Source organism: Stegodyphus dumicola, chromosome 9 (assembly GCF_044657685.1).
Source record: "Stegodyphus dumicola isolate Sdum_Otavi_A_Nest chromosome 9, ASM4465768v1".
NCBI classification, from domain to species: domain Eukaryota; kingdom Metazoa; phylum Arthropoda; class Arachnida; order Araneae; family Eresidae; genus Stegodyphus; species Stegodyphus dumicola.
Genome location: NC_140776.1, coordinates 48,497,929 through 48,525,366, shown reverse-complemented (window position 1 = coordinate 48,525,366; position 27,438 = coordinate 48,497,929). Strand labels below are relative to the sequence as shown.

The window sequence follows — 27,438 nt, the reverse complement described above, 5'->3', positions numbered from 1 at the left end:
TTGACGAAGAAACCTTGGACAATGCGTGCCACGTATGGTCGCACATTATCCTGTTGAAATATGGCTATGGGTAAGCCCTGAAGGTAAGGAAGGACAACTGGCTCCAACACCTCGGAGATGTAGCGCTGCCTGTTTAAAGTACCGGCAATGCGTATTAGACGAGTGCAAGAGTGATATCCAATACTGCCCCATACCATAATACCCAGTGCAGGACCAGTGTGACGGTGCATAACACAGCTGTTCAGCATGCTTTCTCCACAATGTCTCCAGACTCAAATCCGACCATTGTGGAGTGTGCTATGGTTCGTGATGTGACTGAGCGATCCGTTACTGCCATGCACACAAAGCTCCTGTTACCCCGTGAAGTGGTGCACTGAGATGTATGTGATCGAACACGTCATTCCGTCGTACCCTCCTGCATGCAAGGTCACATATCCGCCTTACAGTTGTTTGGTTTCATCCAACACGACTACTGATTTCCCTGAAAGATAATCCACACTCTCAGTAGGCCACTATCCTTCCTCTGTCGAACTCGGATACTTGATCAAATGATGATCGCTGTTTACTATGATTGATCATTTTTTTGAAAAAAACCACAAGAAAAACACAATTGCCGAGCTTGAAATAGTCAAAAACTCCAAGCCTTAAATAGTGCTTTGAAGTGGCGCCACAGGCGCGTGTGATGTGCATCTGCACTGAAATTCTAAGCATTTGCATATCTCACCTCTGCTAATGCACGTAGTAAATTTCATGTTATTTGCATGCTTCCTTCAGGGTGTTGCTTTTACGGTGTCCAGCAGTGTACTTTAATTTCTTTGAAAAGATTCATGAGATATCATTCACAGAGCAGAAATTACAAAAGTATTTACTTAAAAAAATTACTAATTTTTCTTGCATATGCTCATATAATTAATTCTACATCCATTCTCTAAAAAATAATTTTCAACTTATGACATGCATGATGCTTGATAAAACTTTTCATAGTCTACCAAAAATCAGTTAATTAAAAAGTCTGCTAAAAGTTGTTGTTGATTAATTTTTGAACGCATAGTATTGCAGTTTTTGTCTCTACAGTGTATTATTAAGAATAGGAAGTTTAAGGCACAAGTACACAACATTCACAGAACAGAAATTACAGAAGTACACAAGTTTTCTACTACTTGTGTTGCCCTGTAAACAAGGGAACGACAGCTGAAGCAAACGATTTTTGAGTTGCTGAATTTTTTTTCATTCACTTTATTTCCATTTAACATGCTTTGCTTCATGAAAAATTTTAAAGTAACATGCTTTGCTTCATGAAAAATGATAAATGAAGGCTGACTTGAATTAGTCTTAAATGAAATTGAGAAAATAATTGCCATGTATGAAGATGACACTTGTTATGACTGCAAATGGAGAGGGCTGGCAATTGCTTTGAAATGCCTATTTTAAAGTAACTGACTATGGTAGGCTATCTTTCAGTTCCCTACCTGAAATTATTCAGGATAATTATTATAACTTTATTAGATTTATTAAACTGCTTATACCCTTTTTTATATTCAATTTATAAATACAAAATTTAAAATGCATACACATTTATAAGCAAGTATGGAAATTTCCAGTTATGTTTTTACCACCAATCCTCAAATTCCATATCACAGATTATGTTCTTACTGCATTAATATAAATATTAACAAGACATAGTGCACAATAAAAATTAAACTTTATTTAGGAACATCGCGCATACTCCCCGACAGCCTGCCTGTTTCGCTCTGCTCGCTACTCGTAAGAAATTTCTCCTCTAGGGTTGCCACACTTATCGGAGGGCGCAAGGCGCGCTCCTTATCGCCATCACCACAGAGTTTCCCCCCAGTTCCTTTAATGGCTATTCAAAGGAACGACATAGGTTATGAAATTATCTCAGAGTATCCGTGCTGTCGGGTATTTTTACATGATTACAAAATTAGAATATAAAATTAGAAAAGATCAAAATGCAATTCAATATATAACAAGGTATTGACACATATAATAAACATGAAATAACAAGAAATATGTTAAGATATGAATTTTAAAAACGTGTTTTAAATTGTTATGTAAGAAGCAAGTTTCTTAGGGAAGTGAACATGTCTTCCCGATCTGGTGACAGTTTGTGTCTTAGAGAGTTCGTTTGCAGATTTATTCTGCTGAACTGTCTTTAAGTCTTTATTTGTTTTCAGTTCAGGCAAATTAGAGTCCGAAAGCAAATAGGCTGGTTTCACACGGTCTATATACACAGTAGATTTCAGACCGTTAATATCAATTGTGAAAGTTTTGTCCGTTCTAGAAAGAACTTTATGCGGACCTGTATATGGTTGGCACAGAGGTGGCTTTACTCGATCGACACGTAAGTATACATGCGTACACGACTTTAAGGTAGCACTTACGTAACATTTTTCTTGGCAATGTGCAGATGTTGCTATTGGATTCAACTGTTGCATTCTATGCCGAAGATTCGTGATAAATTGTGTGTCATACGGAGATATCTTAGATGACGTTATCATATCACTAGGCAGCTTGAGAGTTGAGCCGTACACCAGTTCAGCACAAGATGACTGTAGATCTTCCTTTACGGCTGTCCGAATACCAAGCATAACAACTGGTAGTGTTTCAGTCCAGTTATTGGTCTCGTGAGCCTTGAGAGAAGATTTTAAATGTCGATGAAATCGTTCAACAATGCCGTTTGACATTGGATGATAGGCTGTTGTTGTGATTCTGTTCGTACCCAAAATGCGCGTGAATTCTGCAAAAAGTGCGGATCTCATTTGAGAACCTTGGTCTGCTGTTATGATCGATGGGCAGCCAAAACGAGATATCCAACAGTTGAAGATGGCTCTGCAAATGGTTTCCGTTTTTCATATCCGGGATGGGAATGGCTTCAGGCCATCTGGAGAATCTATCTATTAGAGTCAAAAGGTACACATTGCCTTCTGATGGAGGTAACGGTCCGACGATATCCGGCCCACCAGCGGCCAAGCGGTAAAGTCGCTGAACACTGGTAGTTCGGTCCGAGGTTCGAATCCCGCGAACGGGCTGGCTGCATGGGTGTTTTCGTGGTTTTCCCCATGTGTAATGTGTATACGAGCCAGTTTCCCTTAGAAAGTCCTCCACGAAAGGCATCCCTCCTCTTAGGCAGATAGCCCTAGTGTGCTTTGCCATAATTAAATACACCACACCACCGACGATATCCATATGGATTTCTGAAAAACGTGCATCAGGAAGAGAGAATGTGCCCAGTGGTGCTTTAGTATGCCTAGTAATTTTCGATTTTTGGCAAGATTCACAGGATTTCACCCAATTTTTGATATGACGTTTCATATCGGGCCATACATAACGAGAACAAATAAGCTTCGTAGTAGCTGCAATTCCTGGATGTGACAGATTATGCAGATGATTAAAGATGAGTCTGCGAAAGGAATTCGGAACAAATGGACGAGGAATGTCTGTTGATATGTCACAAAGAATATTACCATCAGAATATTGGCACGGTTTAAATTCCAGTTTCAAAGATGATGTGTTGTTTTTGAGAAGGTCTTGTACCTCTGGATCATGCCGTTGAGCTTCCGAAAATTTTTTAAAATCCAAAAATGGAGATTTTGTTATGGAATCAATTTCGATTCTTGAAAGAGCGTCAGCAACGACGTTTTTTGAACCTTGCACATGCCTAATATCAGTAGAGTACTGAGAAATAAAATCTAAATGGCGCAATTGTCGAGGTGAACATTTATGAGGGTTCTGTTTAAAAGCGTATATTAACGGTTTTTGATCCGTATAAATTATAAAATTTCTGCCCTCTAACATGTGTCGGAATTTCTTAATTGCAGAATAAATAGAAAATAATTCCCTATCGTACGCGGACCATTTCTGTTGACTTTTATTGAGTTTCATAGAGAAAAATGCTATAGGTTCCCATGTTTGTTGAGACAACTGCATAAGTGTGCCGCCGATTGCGACGTCTGAGGCATCTACCCAGATGCTTAGCTGGGCTCCGGGAATAGGGTGTCTCAAAAGTGTAGCCTGAGCAATGGCATTTTTGGCAGCAATAAAGGCTTGTTCAGCATTCTCGTTCCAATTTAATTGTGGGGATGAATCCTGAACACGAGAACGAGATTTCTTTTTATTAATATAGCCTTCTAACAATTTTATTAAAGGAGAAAGAATATGTGCTGCTTTAGGTATGAAACATCTATAAAAGTTAAACATGCCTAAAAATCGGCGAAGCTGAGTGAGAGTGGTAGGTTGAGGAAAATCTAAAATACATTTGACTTTGTCAGGAAGAGGTTCAATTCCGTTTTCACTAAGGTGAAAACCTAAGAAATCAATAGATGTTTGACCAAAGGTGCATTTTGAAACATTTATGCAAAGTCCATATTTCTGAAGTTTGGAAAATAAAGCTTTCAAATGCCTGCAATGTTCCTCAGAATCTTTAGAGGCTATGAGCAAGTCATCGACAAAAGCGTAAACGCCTTCTAAATCCCGCGTGACTTCATCTATAAAACGTTGAAAAGTCGCAGATGCATTGCATAAGCCGAATTGCATACGGATACTTTCGAATAAACCAAATGGTGTACATATGGCGGTTTTGTGGATGTCGGCTGGGTTAATTGGTATTTGATGGTATGCCTTAATCAGGTCGACATGACTAAAAATTTTAGTACCGTGCAATGCAGCAGTAAAATCGGCTAAACATGGAATAGGGTATTTGTCTTTTATTGTTTGAGCGTTCAATGCTCGATAATCTCCTACAGGTCTCCATTCCAGACTTCCCTTTTTTGGAACCATGTGAAGTGGGGATGCATAATTGCTGCTCGAAAGTCTCAAATGCCCCAATTGCATCATAGTTTGAAATTCTTGTTTTGCTATTTTTAAGCGATCTGGAGCTAACCGACGAGGTTTTGCAACCACAGGTGGACCTTTAGTTATGATATAATGAACGGTGTTATGTTTAACAGGTTGGTTAGGATCTGGTAATCTAGTAACTGAAGGAAATTCTTTTAAAATTTTGTGATATGGTGTATCACTAAATACAGTTTTTACTGAATAAATGCTTGCATTTTTCACGCAACCGACGGTTTTAAAATGCGTTTTTAAATCTTTGAGACATTTGTTTCTGAGATCAGGCACCAATTCAAAGAAATGGAGAAAATCTGCTCCAAGAATGGGTGTACTAACATTTGCTATAAGAAAAGTCCATGTAAACTGTCGTCTTAATTTGAAATCCAAAGAAAGTGTTTTTTGACCATAAACATGAATAGTAGAAGAATTAGCAGCGAAAAGTGTTTGTTGGGACGAATTCCGTTTTTGAGAATTATTTGCTGGAAGTAAGGACACGTCAGAGCCGGTATCGACCAAGAATGAAAGGTTTGTTCTACGGTCACGAACGAACAGGCGACGTGAAACTTGAGGCAAAGAATAAGTCGCCTCTATTCTTTGCTGGTTTCGTTTCCCTGCCATGAACAAGGTTTTGTACATTTGTCATCTCTACACTTTTTCCCAAAATGTCTATGATACCAGCAAACAGAATAATCTCTCCTTTTGGAATTGCTTCTTTCTCTATTGCGATCTCCGCGGTTTGGCGAGCGACCACGAGAAAGAGAAATGCGATCAATACGTTTGTTTAATTTTTCTATTTGTTTAAATAATTTATCCTCAAGAGACTGATCGACTGTGCGAGAAACGGCACAAGTCCCTGGGGTTGGATTTACTTCTAAAATTCTGTCGGCAATTTCTGCAGCTTTATCTACAGTTAAATTGGAAACCGCTGCCAAAATAGACTGAACAGTCGAAGGCAAACGTTGAAGGAATAATTCTAACATTAAGTTATCAGGAACATTTAAAGATTCTGCTCGACGTTTCATATTTCTAAGCAAATCGGAAGGTTTTCGAGAGCCTAATTCCTCTCCAGATAATAATTGGCGAATTTCTTGCTGAGAAGATTCTCCTGCACGATTTATTAACTCAGTTTTAAGCTTTGTATATGGATCAATAGGATCTGGTTTCATAAGTAAATCCCGTACTATTGATGCAATATCTGGAGGAAGATGAGCAACTACTTAATTATATTTAGTAATGGATTCTGTGATAGGTTTGGGGGTGGCGAGAGCAAAGGTACTTTCACACATAATAAACCATAAAGAGGGGTCTGATCGGTTATAAACCGGAATTTGGACGGCATAAACATCAGACATTGTGCAAGGTTTTTAAGCCAAAATAAAAGCAAAAATTTAACTAAAGAAAATTAAATTAAATGATAAGTAGAAAACAGAATTATAAAATGATCTATAATTAGTACTCATCTGTGATTCGGAGGATGAAAACCGATGTAATCCATTACTTCTGGTTTGGAGATCTTGAGTGATGGCTTGTAGTCAAAACCGAAAGTGCTTGAGAACTGTTCATACGATTTAACACAGTCCAGGTTACCATTATGGAAATTTCCACTTATGTTTTTACCACCAATCCTCAAATTCCATATCACAGATTATGTTCTTACTGCATTAATATAAATATTAACAAGACATAGTGCACAATAAAAATTAAACTTTATTTAGGAACATCGCGCATACTCCCCGACAGCCTGCCTGTTTCGCTCTGCTCGCTACTCGTAAGAAATTTCTCCTCTAGGGTTGCCACACTTATCGGAGGGCGCAAGGCGCGCTCCTTATCGCCATCACCACACAAGTATATATGTTTTATTTTATTCACATTATTATACACATAGCTAATCATTTACTATGCAAGGGTTATGAATAGTAAATGACAAGTTATAAGCTTTCTTATTAATTTATTACATAAGACCTGTGAAAAAATATAAAAATAAGGTACTATTCGGTTTCGAGGGCCGTAAAAAATCGCCAAACTATTGTTGATGCCAATGCTGCCAAAAATAATTGCGGCAACCCTAATAATTGCGGCAAGAAAGGAAGTATAATAGTAAATAACTATTTAAGATTGATGTTTTAATTTAGATGAAAGGTTAATTTCATATTAAGGTTAATTTTATATGAAAAAAGCTAAACATGACTGAATGGAAGTATAATAGTAAATAAATATTTCAGATCATTATTATAATTTACATAAAAATTGCTAAACATAACTGAATGGATGCCTCCATCACTATTTCACTACCGACTCATCGCTAAAGCATAATTTCATCTCGTTGGTTGTTCTAACGTAATTTTCTATACTGAATGATGCCTTTTCTTTGAAAATATTCTCGGTAAAGTGCAGAATCGCTCACTTATTTGTATGCCGCTTTTTAGAAGGGTAAAAACAATTGGATTTTTGTTAATTTTCTTTTACTTTTTAAGTGAAAATAGGTCGATGTGTACATAGATAAAGTCAAGGGTGGGCGCAGTGCCATTTTTGTGCAATTCTAGGATTTTTTTTCAAGTGAAAATAGGTCGATGTGCACATGAATACCGAGTATGTGCAATTCTTAAAAACGCGTCAAGCAGTGGGTGATTCTGCACTTTACCCAAAATTCTATTGCCGACTTTTCGTCAAGGCAATTCCCAAATTGTTAAATGCATAGAATATCAAAAAAGGATTTAAAATAATAATAATAAAAAAAAAGGATTTAAAAATTAAACTAGTATTTCAATGGCGTCTTAAGAAATATAGAACTATATAAACTTACGCAATCTGAAATCAGCGCGTACGCTAGATTTGGCGCGCTGTTAAATGGGCGCGTTTACTAGATTTGGCGCTTTTGCACATACATTTTCGCTGCAATTTTTTTACGGCCCTCGAAACCGAACAGTACCAAAAATAAATACACCACTGCCAAACTGCAACCAAAAAAGTTATAAATTCTCTATAACAGAGTTTTATCTTAAATTTAAATGACCAAATATGAAGAATTAGTTAGCAAATTAAGTATGACTGATTATAAAATTTCATGCATTTATTACAAAAATATAATTTAACTTATTTGTTACTATGAAACAAACAAAAGAAAAATATAAAAAATGCACATCTAACTATTAAAAAAAGTAGAAAGAATTTTTTGAATAAATATCAGATCTAGGAAAAATCTATTCACTTACTAAAAGAAATTTATAACAGAGTACACAGACAAGCAAAAACATTATGACCATAGCCACATTTTTCAATGAACTCATCTGGATGACATGAAGGGCATGTGATTAAGTAGGAATGGCATTTAACTGCTGCTGCAGAAGGTAAGGAATCATTCTAGCACTTAGGGGCCCACCAGCGGCCGAGCGGTAAAGTCGCTGAACACTGGTATTTCGGTCCGAGGTTCAAATCCCGCGAATAGGCTGGCTGCATGGGCGTTTTTGTGGTTTTCCTCCATGTGTAATGTGTATTCGAGCTAGTTTTCTATAGAAAGTCCTCCACAAAGGCATCCCTCCCCTTAGGCAGATAGCCCTCAAGGCTTTGCCATAATCACACACACACACATTCTTAGACTTACTTTTGCAAGTGATGGGAAAGGCTGCTGATCTAAGGAAATTTAATAGAGGGCAGATTGTAATGGCCCAAAGACTTGGAATGCATATCTCTAAAATTGCACGACTGGCAGGTTGTGCATGATCTGCTGTTGTTAGTATTTATATAAAATGGATAAATGATAGTGAAAGTAGCAGTAGATATCAAGATGTTGGATGTCCACACATTATCAAAGAACAGTGGGCCCAGAAACATCAAGACTGGAACATGGACAAGTGGATGACAGTGGCCTGATCAGATAGATTAAGATTTCTGATTCATCACATTGATGGCTGTGTCAGGATACGCCATCTTCCAGGCAAACAGTTGCTTCCCTCTGTACAGCAAGTCATACACAGGCTGGTGGTGGCGATATTATACTTTGGAAGATGTTCTTGTGGCCAGCTGTGGGACCCATACTTGTGACAGAACAGACCATGAAAGCTATGGACCATCTGAACATAACTGCATATCAGTTGCACCCTTACATGGTGTGTCTGTCTTCCCACCTGAAAACGGAATCTTCCAGCAGGACCACTCCCCATGTCACAAGGCTCAAATTGTGTTGGGGTGGTTTCAGGAGCATAAGGATGAATTCCAATTAATGTCCTGTCCATCTAACTTGCCAGATCTTACCCCAATAGAGAACATTTGGGATGTCACAGAGTAGCAGCTACAACCATGTCGGAATATCTCGACTTTGAGTGACAACCTGTCTCCAGTCATCTACCAAGAACTTGTGGCATCTATGCCAAAGGGGATTGCAGCTGCTTTGCAGGTCAAAGTTCGTGTATGTGTCACTGAGTAGATTGTCATAATTTTTTAGCTTGTCAGAGTATATTTCATAATATTATTTATATGATGTTTAAAAATAAAATTAAGAAGCTGGATTACAGTGGATGAAGAAATGAGATAATATTAATATGTAGTAAGAGCCCAATGATCCAGCATTCAAATAACTGGAAAATTTAAAAATTAATTTCAGCGTATTTTTTAAACATCCCTTCTGAAAAATTAAGCAAACAAGACAATTGTAAAGCTATCACAAAGCATGTACATGACTCCTGAAAACTTCTAAAATGTGAGTAGAATTACACAGCTCTCTTTCAGAAGACACTGCTTACAACTCTTTCCCCACTGTTGTATCCATCGTATGGTTTCAAGAATTTGTTAGTGGGTAGTTAGTTACTATGACATGAGAACATACAATAGATTCCAAAGTTTAGAGTAAGTTTTCAGTTTGTCAACTGAGATCACTACTCTTACCAGTATATTTAAAGGGAAACATGAAACACCAATGGTCCCATGTTCTCTTTACTGATGAGCTGAGGTTTAGTTTAATTTTATGTTCTAAACATGTTTACATCTGGAAGGAATCAGGGATGTAAAATCTTCCTTCTAACATTATGGAATGTGACCATTTTAATAATTCAGGTGTGATGGTATGGGAAGGAATAATGATCGATGGGCATATACGTTTTCAACAGGTGAATCTGTGACTGACCAGAGATATCAGATATATCTTAGAACTTATAGCAAGATTTTAACAGATGCATATGGATCTGACTTTTTATTTAGGGACAAAAATGGTCATCCCCATTGAGTAAATCTCGTATGTGACATTTACCTTTGGGAGAGTTTACGAAGGGCAAGGTCCATGTACCTCCACTAACCATAACTCTAAATAATCTTCAGGACCACATCCATGCAGCTGTCAATTGCATCATACTGAGTATACTTCAGAATGAGCACTTGGACCTAGATTATCATTTCAATGCTTGTTGCATAAAAGGTGGCGTGCACATCAACTGTTTGTGGTTCTAGACAATATCATCAGAAACTTGAGTTTATGTAACTACTATAAAAATTTGGGCAGGGTAGTTCCTTCAATATAATTACCACATATTCTGGAAGACACATGTTTAATACAAAAAATAAGATAAAAATTTATGGATGTGCGTTATAAGGTGGATATAAAAATAAGGAAAAGATGAACATATAAAGATTTCTGCCTGTACCTAGATACTACTGAAAAGAAATCGTATGTACCTTAAAAAATTTTGTCATCAATAACCATGAAACGTTCATCATTATATCTTCAAGCACATTACTGAATAATGTTTCACCATCACTGTTACTCTGATCCATAAATAAATAATCATCTTCTGTTCCTTCCAGTTGTTAGACATACATACTACGTTTTTTATATGACTTTTGAATTATACCAGGTTTAATTTAATTTTATGCTTTTATTATCTACTCATACCCTGTTTCCAGACAGGCATCATGCATTTGCCTCCTTTTGTAAATATTTTTTCACCTACTAACATCCACTTATTTCACTGTCGTTATAAAATTTTCTTTGAATATTTTATTGATACACACATCTAAATGCTGAACTAATGGTGTTAATCTGCTTGGAATAACAGCCATGTCTATAATACACTCTTTCACCTATGTCTTCGTATTACTCATTAGATGGAATCTGAACATATCCCACCCCTAAAATCAAAAGACTTTCTAGATTCTTAAAGGTGCTTTTACCTGGATGCTTTTGCTAAATATTTTTTATCTACAGTTTCACAACCTTTTCCTCTATTCATCTTTTCTTGTGAACATGAGTGAAAAAGCTATTTGAAAAATTACATTTTGATATCGTTATCTTTTAAAAATAACCATAGGTTTTAATTTTACACTGTCCGCTAAGGAGGAAAGCAGTATGCTGAGGTGAGACTTTTCGTAACCTGCTGTTATTATGTGACCCTTTTTTTGTTCCTTTCACATCAATTGTTTTATTTCCTATCATATCAAACATTACTGGAGTTTAATCCATATTTCCAATATGTGACAATTAAATTTTCTCCTTGCATTTGCAGGTTAGTAACATATTTCTGGAAATTTATCGATTTGTTGGCCAAATCTTTAAGAAGGCTTTGCAAAACTTTTGTTTTTTTCTCATAAAACTAAATTATTCCATACCATAAATCTACTACACCAACTCAAAAGTTGCTTTAAAGTTTTCTCTTTCATTCACATTTTTATTTATTTATTTATTTTTTTGTGCTCAGTTTAAGGAAAATAAATGCACACTGTTTCTTGTCACAATTAATCCATTCTGGCAATTTCCTAGGAACCAGTCTGCAACAATTTCTTCTAGGATAAGTCATTTCATTACTCCTTTATGTAGAGCACATTTATTTTAATATATTAATTACTGCGATTTCATTTTTCTTCCACTCATATATGGAGCTTTCAGCAACACAATACAATAAATAAATATTTTCAAAATTCTTACCTTTAATTTTTAACCATTTATGCCTGAATAAACCATTATACATGGTTCAAACAAACAGGAAGGCATTTATGAATAAATTTTGTAGCAATATTAACTTCAAAGATGAAAATATCCTAAATATCCAAGATATTTTCAGGTTTAATATTCCCCCCTCCCCAAAATAAAGAACAGACTGAGCATTTTTAACAAAATTATACAATCATTTTGCTATAGTATATTGTCATATTTAGTTTGCTATACTCTTTCCTTCTTCCTTTTCTTGGAGTTTTTACATAGACGGCCTGTTTTATGTTTTTTGTGAAAATAACTTTCTCTCTTCCTTACATGAAAAATGGATGTGTTACAAATATTTAATAAATAAATCCCAAAATTTAAATTCTGAATATTCATTTCCAAATTTTATGCATTCAAAAACATAAAAGACTGTCTAACATAAATTAAAAAGAAATAAATAATTTTATATTAAAAACACCAATTTCAGTTAAATGATTCAATTTTATACCAAGTTATGTCTTTCAGAGTGATAAGGCAAAAAGAATATAAACTTTATTTTATTTATACACATAAAAGTAGGCATAAACAAAATTATATTATTTCATTATGGACACAGTTGTGAATATTTTTATTTAATTATTTAAATCAGATATATATGTTTTCACATATTAGCAGTAAAGAGAACTTTTCTGTGCTTCCTTTAGCTCTACACAGGTGGATTTCATTATGCATTTAATTGCTCTTCTTTTGTAACGTTAGTACTATTATGTTATTAATTTTGATCATAAAGCATCATATAACAATATTCTGTATATAGTGGAATTTAAAAGTCCTTTTGAAAAAGATAAACATTAATTTTCTTTATTCATTTACATTAATCATTAAATAAATAAAAAAACTCATTTTCAAGGGTTCGTACACATTTTTGCACAAGGAAATTAAGGACCATTAATGAGGAAAATCAGCAAATGGGACCTATCAGCAAATGGGAACTAAATAAATTCTATTAAATTATGTCTGAACTTCACTTTTGTAATAACACTCTAAGAATAAAATAGATCTGTAAGTAGGATGCATTCTTATTAAACATAATTTAATAAAAATAAACTATAAAACTAATTTGAGATTAAAATTCACTTCATACAATGTATCAAATAGCATTAAGTATTTTACACGTATAGTAGTTGGGCATATTTGAAAGAAGATTAGGGACATTTTATTTACGTTTTACTAACAGTTAGCTTTTTGTTCCTTTTTTTCTTTTTCTTTTTTTGTCTCATTTTGCCACATACAAAGTCTAAAGGTTCAGTAATTAGCACGTAGATTTTATGTCAAGTGGCATAGGTTAAAATGAGAAATAAAATTATAATCAGCAGGAAGATTAGCTGCTGCCAGTGCTGCTGTTTGCCTACAGAGACCTGTTGTTCAGAACAAACCTGAAAGTCTGATGTAGGCATAGTTGACAAGTTAGTTAGTTGTGCTCCATCAGTCTGATGCAGTTAGTACTGTAGCTTCATGTAGAGTTTCTGGGATTGCAGCCCAGGTAATATATTTTAAGGTTCCAATAAGCCACTAATGCACCAAAGGTGATAAGTTCTTTTGTATTAAGTCTCACTAGATGCAAAGAATAAGTTTTACATTAATTTTCACATTTTTGTACTGTATCTTGTGACCACAGTAAGGATTAATGAAAGGCAATAACTGAATATGCAGAAATAACTTGTAAATGTGAGCAGTTAGTTACAAATAATTAAATTAGGTAGTTAAATACCTTAGACCTTATGGATTTACATGACCACTATTAAATTTTATTTATTTTTTAAAAAAGCACTATTAAAATCACAGTCAAATAACATTTCACAGTTTAAAATGCATGTAATTTATGCCATTGATTCTTAAACAGTATTATGATAATTGCACATTAAAATCTACAAAACATTTATATTTTGTAACAATAACACACAACAAAATATTTCTGCATCTTTTTAACTTGAAGCCTTCCCAGATATTTTGGCTTAATTTATATCAATTTTCTTCTCTTTAAAATTTTTTTTCTAACAATTAGAAATCAATTTCAATACACAAATCAATATTCCCACTAGTTTCTGCGTGCTTTATCTCCTCACTTGGCAATCTCTTAACAGTGTACCTGATGAGGTTTTACTTGATCTAGTAATTTAGGAAGTTAAATAGTCCAAAACCTCTGATAGACATGAAGCAAATTGTCACTATGTCTAAAAGTAACTACAAAGTCACATAAACCTTTAAATAAACCTTTTGTTTAAAAAGAACTTAGAAATTAAAAAAAAACGAAAAAAAATATTTAAAAAGAACAAATCAACTACAGCTTGTGGTGATGCAATTAAACAGGAGCTGTCAAATTTAAAGTAAAAAATGTGGATTAGTAGTCAAAGACTACATAATTTAATTTTAATCTAAACTGGCTCAGCAACTCTATCGTCGTAACAAATTCAAATGTTAGCAGTGATAATTCAAAGATGAATAATAGCAAATTATCAGAGCTGGAAGAAATTAAGGCAACATCCAAGTGGAGGACAAAATCGTACTGTTTTCCAATCCAAAACCTCAGTTCAAAAACTGTCTGATTTGCATTATGGTGAGGAAATGGAAAGGGGAAGTTATAGTAAAGGCTAAAATTATAAACAACTGGTTAATTTGCATAATAATAACTGTACATAACTTTTAAGAAAAAATTTCTTCTTCTTTATGTATCCAGTTTCTTTCTTCGGTAAGTCTCCTCTTTACTTTACAATTTTGGGAATCAAATAAAGATTTATATTATTCTAAAAAACCAAATGCATTTAGAATGTAAAGAAAGAGCTGAACATTCAGAATAAATATGAAATGATATATGGTAAGGGCTGGTTTTAGAGCCTATGAGGCAGAATTTTTAGAATTTACTACAGGTACTAAGAGCAGAATTTAGGAAGGGAACTAGGCGGCAGAATTTAGGATCCACAGAGATTGCATCAGGTGGGAAAATGCCTAGCACCAGGCCTGTGTATGATCCATTGAGATATATAAGGTGAATCTTTTAAATTGTCAGTTTTTAGTTTCATTATTAATAGAAAAATTCTTTTTTGTAAATGCCCTGTCCATGTGAAACGATTTGAAAATTTTTTGATATTTTCCATACTTGTGTCTAGTGAAAAGTTGAGAAAATAAACGGAAGATAAGCATGTTAAGAAAAAGACTTCTAATATCAGAAGTACAAAATTCAAAAATTATGTTTTCATTGTCCTTCCAAAAATACTCCAAAATGTAAGAAATTAACCTTTTAACTCTCCTGCCCGAGCACTGGTATTCCAAAATGTCACACCCGAATATTACTCAGGCTAATTTTTTTTTTTGAGTGCATCATATTGTTATACCCAAATATATATTGTGAGATGTTTATTTCGGCTTCAGTTCAACAGGTGGCAGCATTTGACTGAAGGTTTCAAAGGATAGACGTTAATATTCAAAGTGCACCAAATTTTTTTTTGATTTTTTTACCTTGAGGCAAACATTTCATTTTTGGAATTAAAAAAAAAAAAAAAAAAAAAAAAAAAAAAAAAAAAAAAAAGACAATTTATGCACCAAAATCATCAAAATAACTTGACAGTTAAAAGGTTAATCACAAACTTTCTATAAAATGCATGCATTATGTGTTAATACAATGAAGCCATTTCTCATTTTGTCACATTTTTCTGGAGCCTTCTAGAATTGTGGGTCTGTAAATCTTGCCTTCAAATCCTTCTAAACTTTCCAAGTTGCAATGTTTAAAATCCTAACAAAACACACACACACACACACACAAAAAAGGGGGGGGAAGATCAGTGAAAAAGAGTGTAAAATTAATTTTATACTGAAACTGATGCATATTCTGACAATTCTGAGACAATTACATGGGGAAAATACTTACCATGAAAAAATTAAAAGGCAGAAAATTTTAATTAATTAGATACCTACTTAGCTTTTGCGATGATTTGTTTTGTAAACTGTGCTTTATAGCATTTATCACCTTATTTATTTTTCAGATTCAAAATACTGTATAATAAGTCGCCAAAATGGAAAGTAATGTCACTTTATAATATGACAGAAATTTTTTTTTTAAAATTTTAATGTTATTTCTTAAATATAATTTCAATATTACCATTATTTTAGTTAAATTTATCAATGTTATAACGTTTAAAAGAAAATCATAAAAAAATTTCATGATCTCCAAATTAAAAATTTTCTATAGAAACTGATCTTAAAATCGCAAAAATGTTGATAAGTCGCCAAATTTAGAGCAGTTTAACAAAAGAATTCACAGACCCAAAAAGCGGTAAGTTGTTTAAAAGCTCTTCATTAGAAAAAAAATTAAATAATTTTGAAATGCTTATGTTTGACTCTTTTTCGCAGAAACTCCAGTATCCCTTTCTTATATTACAAATAGGAACAAATTATAACCCATGAGTGCATTCAAAAGATAATCATATTTGTCACTGAATCGTCAAAAATATTTCCCCAAAATGATAATTGACACTCAAAATTGCAGTCGTAATAACAAGACAGGAATTTCAAATGATTAAAATTAAGGGCCTCCTGTCGATTTTGGCCGAAATTACAGACCAAAAATTGATTCCAAAAAACCTAAGGACTTTTAAGGACTCTTACGACCCCTGTTTACGAACCCTGTTTTCATCAGTGGATGGGCACACATTTAATGGAAAAATTAAAGCAGAAAACTCTTAAAATTGAAGATCCTATTTTACCATGAGCAAGTGGAATCAGAAAAACATTAATTTTAAAACCATGTGCATGCTGAAAATGTAGCATTGTAATATGAAGAAAACAGCACGATCTTCCTTATTTGCACATTAATTTACTGAAAGTCAAACAAGACTACCGAATCCAACTTTGCAATAGTTCAAAAAAAGGGGGCGGGGGATTTTATAACAGCACAAATTTTCTAATTTTTGTTTCTGGGTGGTGACCTCCAAATTCTGAAATTTCTGCTACCCTAAATTCCGATACCCATTTGCAACTAAAACCAGTTGCACCTGCTCTGGCTTTATGGATTATTCTATCAGACCTAAACAATAAGTGGCATCCCAATGTTGCCATTCTACATGTTATCGTACTGCATTTTAGACTAGTGATCTAAAATCCGGCAATTTCCGAAATCACCAAAAACCCAATGATTATAGATTGTAGACTTTATATTGCATTTGTTTTCATATAATCTAATTTACTTACCACTGCTCTTCTAATATATACATATTCTCTACTGTACATAGGATACTGAAAAAGAAATTAGAAAGCAATATATTTTTCCATACAAAAATAGTACATCACATTTAAAGGATCACACTAAAGAAATGAGAATAAAAAGTAATATTGCATTTTCTGAATCTTGGAATCAGATTGGATACAACTGCCTCATTTCCTATTCCAAGCTATTTTCTCACAATACTGAATAAAATACTCCACCATATTATGTACCCTTTTAATATAAAAAATAAGTTAAAACTTTATGGATGCACATTACATGCTGGATACAAAAATGGTAAATCAAAAATAAGGAAAAAATCAGCATACAAAAATTAAGATTTTTACATGTACCTTAATGCTGTTTATTTAAAAGAAATGACATACCTTATGAACTTTAAAATTTTCATTATCAGATAACATGAAAAGCTTGTCATGTTCATCTTCTATTATATCTTAAGGCACATCTTTGAATTCTGTTTCATCTTCACCATGATTATTTCTTTGATCCGTAAATAAATAATCATCATTCGCTCCCCCTTTCACCAACAAAAAACATCCCTGCCGCAGCATTATTTCCGTTTACTTTCGCAAACTGAATGACTTTGCATTTGAAACCAGTACAGTATTTGTTTCATTTGGCAGGTGCCACATTTAGTGCTAAAAGGAACGCTAGATCAACTGTATTTCAACTAAAACAAATGCCATTACGAAAACCTTCAATGCTCACTTCAAAATCATGGCTTCAAATGACTACAGTAAGAGAAAACTTCTAATTCTGTGAATTCATTTGAGTCGTAAGGACATTCTTACCCCAAATTCGTCCCCCTTTTCTCGAAACCTTAGAATGATATTTTTGTGCACACATCTGTATCCCCCCTATTTGCTGACTCCTTTAAAGAATTTCTCTCACACATGTATTGTTCCCCTTATCACTTGTCAATTCAGTATGCCATTGTTTGAACATTTGAGAAAAATCTTCAAATGAATGACTTCAAAAGATAAGAGCATCACATATGTAGCTTTCAAGTTTCTTACTAAAGAAAATGATTCACGTTATATGGTGAATATACCTAAAGATTAATAAATGTAGTTTGAAATTATAGGTGAACATTATACAACAGAATACATAGTACTTATTTATTGCTGCAGTCACAGAAACTCAGTTTCAAACAAATGAAATTAAGATACTCTTAGTTTTCCTACTTATAAACATTGCTGATATTAAATAACTGAGAAGTTTCATGTTAACAAATCTTGCCTTTAATGTATTTTCACAAGACAGCTTATATTTCCTGATGCAGTTTGAATTCTGATTCAACTAACTACACAACAAAACTCTCCAGCTCTCTGACCCATATTTATTTATACACTGCAACAAGGGCTCTAGAAAAATTTATCCTAGAACTTTGAGAATGGATTTTCAAAAATCTTTCATAAAGTTACAAATTGGCGAAAAACACCAAATGTCATTTAACTTAGCAAGAAAAATTATTGCTAAGGTCCATCAGGAACAAAATTGCTTACATCTTGGTTGAGCTGTTTTTAAAATGATAATGTTATTCCACTCATAATTAAAAGGTCTAGAATTCTGTATAATAAATAAATACTTAAATATAGCAAACACAGCCTTGGCTGGCATCCTGCCAAAATACTTTAAATCATCTAGAAGGGGTGTTGATTAAGAGCAGCAAAGTACTTTTGATGCACCCTGCTTTTGTGCACTGGAAGTATGTAGATGATTTTTAATACAAGAATGTACACATATCCTTAACACAGTGACTTTCACCAATAAAAGATTTGTTGCTGGAACATGGCTGAAGGGGCCAACTAGAGTAGTTCGCAGACTTCGTCTTTTTCGTGCACCCTATATCTATATTCTTATCATGAAGTGTAACTAACGGTAGTTAGCTTTAGGGAAGATAACAAAAACCAAGACTAATATATACAAATAGAAATATATTAACAGTGAAAATCAAACACAAAGAAACATAAATTCTTTTGGGAAATAAAATGTTCCGGCATATGAGCATATAAATTATCGTCCAACAATTATCAGGATTTTTAGACCCAGAAATAATTTCAGTTTTTTTCTGCATTTGAGTTTTCAACAGGTTAATCATTACTGTTTTAGCCATCCTCTGCAAAAATTTGGTTTGATTTGACTGACTTCTGTCCAACACTCAGTTTGATCTTAATCCTTCTCCATATCATAAGGTTAATAATAATTATTTGGCTGTTGTGAAGAACTTTGTATTATATGTGCCAATGATGCAGTAACTTATGATATACTTTTGGGGGGAGGAAAGCAAGCTCATCAATCACATTCTATATGCTTTTTGGTGATTATTAAATAAGATTTTGAATAATATGATAAGAATATAAATCAAACTGGGTTTTGGTATCTAAATTTTGAAAACTGGCATGGCATTCATTATGCTAAAGCATACCTTACTGCTTTAATTTATGACTAAAAACTTTTCTACTAAAACTTCAATTCTGGGATTATTGATGTAATTTATACAGGCTGACACATTAAAAATAACAAATACATTGGAACAATGAGAGTGAAGAATATGCAAACAGCAAGTAATACATGTTACAGCACACAATTAAAATTTCATTCTGATGAAGTTATCTCGTATCTTTCTCTATATAGTTTGCTACTCTGAACTATAATTTGTTATTACTACATATTTATTAATCTATTAAAAGATTAGTTAATTATTTGTAGCTACTTTCACAACTTTCACAACAAAAAAAAAAAAATTTTTTTTTTAAATTTGACTCTGTACCCTTGAAAAAAATCTGATGTGAACATCACATGACTTCCTTGTACAGCAGGGATGGCCAAGACGTCAACCGCGAAGACATTTTAGGTAGCACGCGCGACCATCCGAATAATGACCTCGGATATTAACAATTTAATTTATAACTTATAACATAGAATTAATAAATTATTTAAAATAAAAATTTATTACAGTTTACGCTTTAAAACCTAAAACAAACTGTGGAAAGTAATACAATGAATTTGTCGTTTTACAGTGGAGAATTAAATAGAAACAACTTAACAAAGTGGGATGCTTAGATTATATCCAGTAGGTGGCGCGATGATAGCGACGCGATGAGTCTACCCGTCACACTCGCCCGTTTAGTTTCAGTTCTCAGTTAATCATCTTACGTTGCAGGTCACTCACTTCCTACTGCACTGATATGATAATTTGTTCTTTCAACAACTCGTCTAAAATGACTCAGCCAGGTGCCAGTGCTAAGAGAAGTAAAACAGACCATTATCACAACAAGTGGGAAGATGATTTCTTTTTTGTTATGGTGAGGAGAAATGTGTTTGTCTCATATGTAACTCAAGTGTGGCACTACCAAAAAAAAAAGCAAACGTCGAAAGACATTTTAAAACCATGCACTTAGAATACGCTAGAGACTTTCCAATCGGTAGTAAACTTCGAAAAGTTAAAGTGCATGAATTAAAGTCGAATTTACATTTACAGCAATCGTTATTTACGAGACCAGGCACCAAAGCTAAAGCAGTAACATTGGCATCGTTTACCATTACAGAAGTTTTGATAAAGCGAAAAAAACCATTCAAAGATGGAGAATTGATAAAAGAAGCTTTCTGTAAAGCGGGAAAAGTGCTTTTCCACGATTTTAAAAACATATCTGAAATAATATCGTCAATAAATAATATTTCTTTGTCGCGTAACACTGTGATGCGACGGACTGAAGCTATGAATAAATTTGCAGGATTTATTAAATGATGATTTAAAAGCTTATAAGTTCCTATCACTTCAATTTGATGAATCCACGGATATTAGTGACATTGCACAGTTATGCATTTTTGTGGGAATGATTTTCAAAGATATGACTTCAAAAGAAGAGTTATTAACTATAATTCCATTGAAAGGACAAACGAGAGGCCAAGATATCTACAATTCATTTAAAAACTTTATTGATAAGACAGGATTTCCAATATATAAATTGGTCTCTATTACAATAGATGGAGCTCCAGCAATGGTCAGGAATCAAATTCGTTTTATTACCTTGTGCAATAATGATGAGGAAATTGCCAGTTTTACCAGCTATCATTGCATTATCCATCAACACGTATTGTGTTCAAAAATACTAAAGTCTAATTATATAATGCAAATTGCTTTTAAAATCATCAATTCAATTCGTTCAAGAAGTCTTCAGAGATGACAATTTTGGGCGCTTTTGGAAGAAACTGAATCAGGGTACGGAGATGTCTTATTGCACACAGATGTGAGGGGGCTAAGCCGTGGTGCTTTTTTAAAAAGATTTCGTATTCTGTTACCAGAAATATAAATTTTTCTACAAATGAAAGGCGAGCACATTATTGAATTGGAAGATGAGAAATGGCTCATGAAACTAGCTTTTCTCTGTGATATCATTGCAAAACTTAACGACTTACACCTAAATCTACAAGGAAAGAATAAATGTTTAACAGACATGATGAGTGCGATTAAAACTTTCAAAGAAACGATAAAAAGGTATGTGTCTCAATTAAGAAAACATGTATTGAGAATCTTCAAACACATGGAGGAAGAGAGCATCCATAATCCAAACCGAGACTTCGAAGATTTTGCCAAACACTTAGATGTTTTGTTTAAAGAATTTGAAAGAAGATTCACTGACTTAATTAAGTTGGAAGAAATACTCAATTTTATGATATTTCCATTTAATGAAAATGTCAACATTGATGGAGTATCTGAAAAAATAGGACATTTAATAGATACCACATCAGTCACAGTCGAAGAAGAAATTATTAAATTAAGACGCGATATATTTCTTAAATCCAGAGCATCTAGCGATACTGTTTTTAGAAATTAATTTCTGAGGAAATGTTTCCAAATATTTACAAATTGATTTTGTATTTAAAATCATACTTTGGATCGACGTATCTTCGCGAATTTGTTTTTCAACCATGAACGCCACAAAAACCAAAAATCGGTAGCGTTTAACAGATGAACATTTAATTTTGTGTTTACGCACTGCAATAAGCTCGTACCAGCCACAATATGATAAACTTGTCGCAGCTATACAGTGCCAAATTTCAACTAAACGAAGTGAATAGGATGGTCAATTTTTGATACATGAATACTTTGATTATTTTCGTCAGTAAATTTTTATTTTGCAAATATTAATATCAAGTTTTTTTTAGAAAAAATAGATAATTTACCATTTTTTCTTGTTACCGAAAATAAATATATAAACCTGTACATTACACTAATTTAGCTCTGCCATTGGTAGACTGCCTTCGATTTTTTAAATGTGGAGTAGACCATGGATCCCAAAAGTTTGGCCACTCCTGTTGTACAGGCTATTAAATTATACACATTGTTTTTGCTGCATTTCATTTGAACTTATTTCATTAGAGATGCATTTCTCATACAATTAATTCAACTCTCACTTTGCGGCAAGGTAAAAATACATAAGAACTCAAAATATCTTCATTAAAAATTGAAGAATATTGAAAAACATAAAACACCAAATACAGTTAAAACAATTTAAAAAACTTTTTTTTACAATTAAGAGTGACCATGCAAAAACAAGCAATTTGGCCAGCAGGCATAAAGGCAGATTTTTTTGGTGAACAAAACTGAAAGTTTACTTTTGGTCCCACTCTGCAAAAAGACACTGAAGGTGCAGAAACTGACTTAATTCACTATTCTGCTAATTTCCAAATGTAAAAAAATATGGCTGCTTTGTTAGGCATAGTTACACTTAACAACTTTAAAATTGTCAATAATTCTACAACTAACTGCATGCAGGTTACTTAAAAGCATAAAAACCTTAAATGGAGCATAAGAACAAATAATTCAATCACTTTTAAAGCAAAAAAATGCACAATTTGTCACCATACAAGAATAAAAAAACTGAGCTCACTCAGCCGAGCAACAGAGTGGGTATATATATTTATATACTTTTGATGGGACCGATTGCAACCAAAAAGAGAGGTGCACAAATACATGTTACAGCAGTCCTATACACAAAATTTCACTGTTCTGAGGCTAATCATTTTTGAGCTATTTGAGATACATACATACGTATGTACATACAGACGTCACAAAAAAGTCTCTTCTGAATCCATTTTATAATCCGCTTTGGGAAAAAGAGTCCTTTATTCTGTCTTTACGTACAAATGTCACACAAAAACAACATCGTTAAATTCCATTCAATAGCAATAAAAATGGATATTTTTGTTAAAATGCGATACCCAAAATTTTTTGCAATTACAATACTTCATTTACTTCGTACAAAGAAGTTGGGGGAGGGGGAATCAAACTTGATTACAGTATTAAAAAAACTAGCACATTTTACATCAAAATGCATTGTTCAGCAAAAAGGTTACTTTATATATAGAGAATAATTGTCTTATTAACACTTTTCAACACTGGTGAATTTAATATTTTCATATTCTGAATATAAAATAAATATAAACTGTGAAAACTTAAAAAATGTGACCCCCCCCCCAAAAAAACTTCACATACTCATATGGGATAATGTATAACCCAGTGTGTAATCTCATAATATCTGTCAACATCTTCCTTACTGATGTTGTTAGATCAAAATGTATTGTTCAGCAAAAAGTTATTCTATATAAAAAGAATAATGATCTTTCATTAACTCTTTTTAACATTGGGGAATTTTACCTTTCCATATTTTAAATATAAAATAAATGGCACTGTAAAAAGTTAAGGAAAGTATGACAAAATAAAACTTAATGTACACATACAGGATAATGCATAACCCAATGCATAACTTCACAACCTCCTTCAGTAGCTTCCTTATCGATGATGTCAAGTTTTATAACAAGCTTATCCCATTTTTTTCTATATTCTATGTCTGTCTGAAATAAGATCAAAACTACATTCAGTTTGGAATTAAAAAAACAAAATATCGCATAAACAATCTTAGTAACAGGGAAATATCATACAGTCAAAAGTCTTTAATCCCGATTCGTCGGGACTTCAACGATTTCGGATTATAGATCATCAATTTAAATCTGGTAAGATTGCATGCAGAAATTATACAATTAAAAATATGAAATCGTAACTTATGAAATAAAGAGCAATTGTGATCTAAAGGGTATCAAAATTAAAAAAAAAAAAAAAAAAGCTTAATATTTATTTGTTTACTTTATTAAACATTTCTTTCAATGCGCACATGTGTAAAGCATACATTACGCATAGTGGAAATTAGAAAATTGCAACCAGAAAACTATTTTATGCGTATTCGTGATATTTATAATGACGAGGAAATTGATTTAAATCATATTGGAGTACATCAAGATGACACACTACATTTAGTAAGGAATTATAAGTCGAATAAAATAAAAACATCTGCCCTGAAGACGAGGATAATGCTGACAGATAAACTTTCAGTTCATCGTGCGCCGCGACGTCCCCCCCCCCCCCCCGCAGAGCAGCGTGAAATTGATAAACAGATTTAGGAATCGTTAGAGAAACAAATCACCTCTCTGTCATGCTTTTATCCATTTTTTTGCAGCAATTCCACTTTTTGTTTAATGGACATCGAAACGTGCTTTTGCTTTGTAGATCCTTTGGCAGCTCCAGAATCGGAAATTTTATTTGACATAATCGAAAGTTCAAGCTTACTTTTATAAAATTGCTCTAACAGTCTGCAAAAAATAATAAGCCGGATCCAATTCGAAGATTAGGGAACAACGCATTCTGCAACATTAACTGAAATAGATAATTAGATAATTTTAGCTTAGCTTATATTGTCGGTTATACATTAAACGCACATGCGTAAGCGAATTATGCATATGCGTAAACGCATATGTACATGCATAAAGATATTACGCACATGCGTAAACGCATTATACGTTTACACATGCACAGAAAAATCCGGATTAAAGACTTTTGACTGTAATTAAGTTTAAAAAAAATTATGATTTATGTACTCAAAATGCACTAATTTACCTGCACAGCAAAGAATGTTCTTGCAGGTACGTCATAAAATGTTCCCATAACTAAAAAAAAAAAAAAAAAAAAAAAAATGCATAAGTACAATTAAAAAACAAAATTATTCTTACACAGAATGCGTCCAAACACAGACAAATTTCTTAACAAAATACTAAGATCATAAATTACGTCAAATAGTGTTATTATTTTTACAACATCCATATAAACAGTAAAACACTACTAAGATGTTTTTAAGGATCAGAGGATTACGAACTATGAAGAGCATGGTTTATAATGAGGGAAAACTTCTAATTCATAATTCATTCATCATCACTTTTGCCGGAATATTGCTGTTTTTACGCAATGTGTACAGCACACATTGGCCCAAAGGGCACATGACGGTGAAATGTCACGACTGGAAGATACATGATGCGACAGAAATATAGTACAAAATACATTGTAAAATAATAATGAAAATAAAGAAACCTATATACATATATACAATGAAGTTGCACTCTTAATCTGATTATGTAAGAAAATTCGAGTCACGGGTAAATAACACGAGTGGTCGGATGTGTGAGTCCTCAGCAAATACTATGTAATCGAAGACTTTGAATAGTTTCAAATGCAGGCAGTTTCTTGCTTTGTCGAAGAAAGTTTTGTTCGATTTGTGCAGAAATTCTTCAACACTATGAATTCATAAATCCCTGTGAAGAGTATCATTAGACACATAGAAATGTGCATTGGTGATAATTCTAAGGAGCTTATTTTGAGTAATTTGAAGTTTCTTAATATCCCTTTGAGAGTAAGTCGCCCATGCAGAGGACGCATAACAGAAGATAGGCCTGATAATTGCTGTATAGATATGTCTTTTTCTTTTATGATCCAACTTAGAAGATTAACCTATAAGCAGGATAAGATTTTTAATAGCTGCAGATGCTTTGATCTGGCACTTTGGATGTGATCCTTCCAGTTGAATCTATTGTTAAAGACTACGCCTAGGTATGTGGCTTTTTTAACTTTCGGTACATTAAAGAATTTGAGTTTCTTGTAGATAGGTATTCTAGAATGTTTCTTCCCGATGATGATAAGCTGTGATTTCTGACCGTTGATTGCAATTCTCCATTTTATGCACCAGTGTTCGATGGCGGGAATTGTTCCTTGAAGTTTGCCTAGTGCAAGTTCCTGGCTATGTGACTTTATGGCCAGGGCCATATCGTCGACATAGCAACCCAGATAAGAATTCATGTCTTTACAAACACCAGGGAATTCTGCAACATAAAATAGGTATAATATGGGTCCGAGAATAGATCCTTGAGCTACCCCAGCGTTCAAACATTTAGCTTCTGAATTTTCATTTCCATAACTGATGAAAAACTTATGATTTCTGATGAAAGAATTAATTAGTAGCATCATGTCTCAGCTAAAGTTCAGGGATATGAGCCTGAAGATTAGCCTCTCATGCCAGATGTGGTCGAAAGCTTTTGCCACGGCTAGCGATACTTTGATAAGGCGATACTTTGATTTTTAAACAGTGCAGATCCGATGAACTCGCAGAGTTCGTACTCATTGCTTTGTTGTTGAAAGATTTTTACGAAAATCGAATTGTTCTGGAGGAAGTCTAGTCATATAAGGTTCAATTCTTTTGTAAATAACACTTTCAAAAATCTTACCTAGACCAGGCAGAAGACTGATGGGACGATATCCTTCAGGTTTTGTGACGTCTTTACCAGGCTTTGGCAATAGTATAACCTTAGCTTTTTTCCATTTATTCGGAAAGTAGCTGTGTTCTAGGCAGGCATTTAGTATGCTAACATATTTAGTGACAGTGTTAAGTGGCATATTCTTGATAGCAACATTAGTTATCTCGTTGTACCCTGGGGCCTTACGGTTTTTTATTTTTCTTATTATATTTCTGATTGGAAGAGATATATTCAGTACAATTCTTGGCTTTGGGGCTGCTAAGGTAGTCTCTGATGAAGTAATGAACATCATAGGAGAAGAGAGGATCATTGGGATCTTGATTGGGGATGAACTGCTTCTTTAAGTGTTCTGCCATCACAGTAGCTTTGTCTTTATTAGTAAGTTCAATATTATTGTTGCTGTAAATAGGTTTATTACAGGGAGGTTTTCTGCGAAGATTTCGTGTGAACGACCAGAAAGCATTGCTGGGTTCATTAAAACTCTCAATTTTATCATTCCAAGTATAATCTCAGTGTTTTTTAATACTATTTCTGATGTCCTTATTCAGTCTGTTTAGCCTTGTTTTTGACTCCCGGATCCCAGATAATTAGTGAAAAACTTAACACTGAAGAACACCAAGAAACAACTGAAATTTTCATAATGACAATCCATTTATTGCAGATCATTGTAAAAATTTGTTAAAAAATATATTTAATCCAAATAAGCACCTTTATGTTTCCTAGCATTCCAAAAAGAAAACATGTATTGGAACATTATGTACAT

General features: G+C 33.5%; 1 protein-coding gene across 4 annotated transcripts in view; it reads right to left on the bottom strand.

Moving 5' to 3' along the window:
• The window catches only part of LOC118191599 (stAR-related lipid transfer protein 7, mitochondrial), a 60,684-nt gene that overhangs the window by 10,490 nt on the left and 22,756 nt on the right, over positions 1-27,438 (bottom strand). For all 4 annotated transcript variants that reach the window (XM_085823418.1, XM_085823419.1, XM_085823420.1 and 1 more), the window contains 3 exons: positions 24,991-25,040; positions 23,781-23,894; positions 17,000-17,044 (listed from right to left, as the gene is read on the bottom strand). In XM_085823418.1, coding sequence (XP_085679544.1) covers positions 17,000-17,044; positions 23,781-23,894; positions 24,991-25,040 — 209 coding nt within the window. The remainder of the gene's footprint in view (positions 1-16,999; positions 17,045-23,780; positions 23,895-24,990; positions 25,041-27,438) is intronic.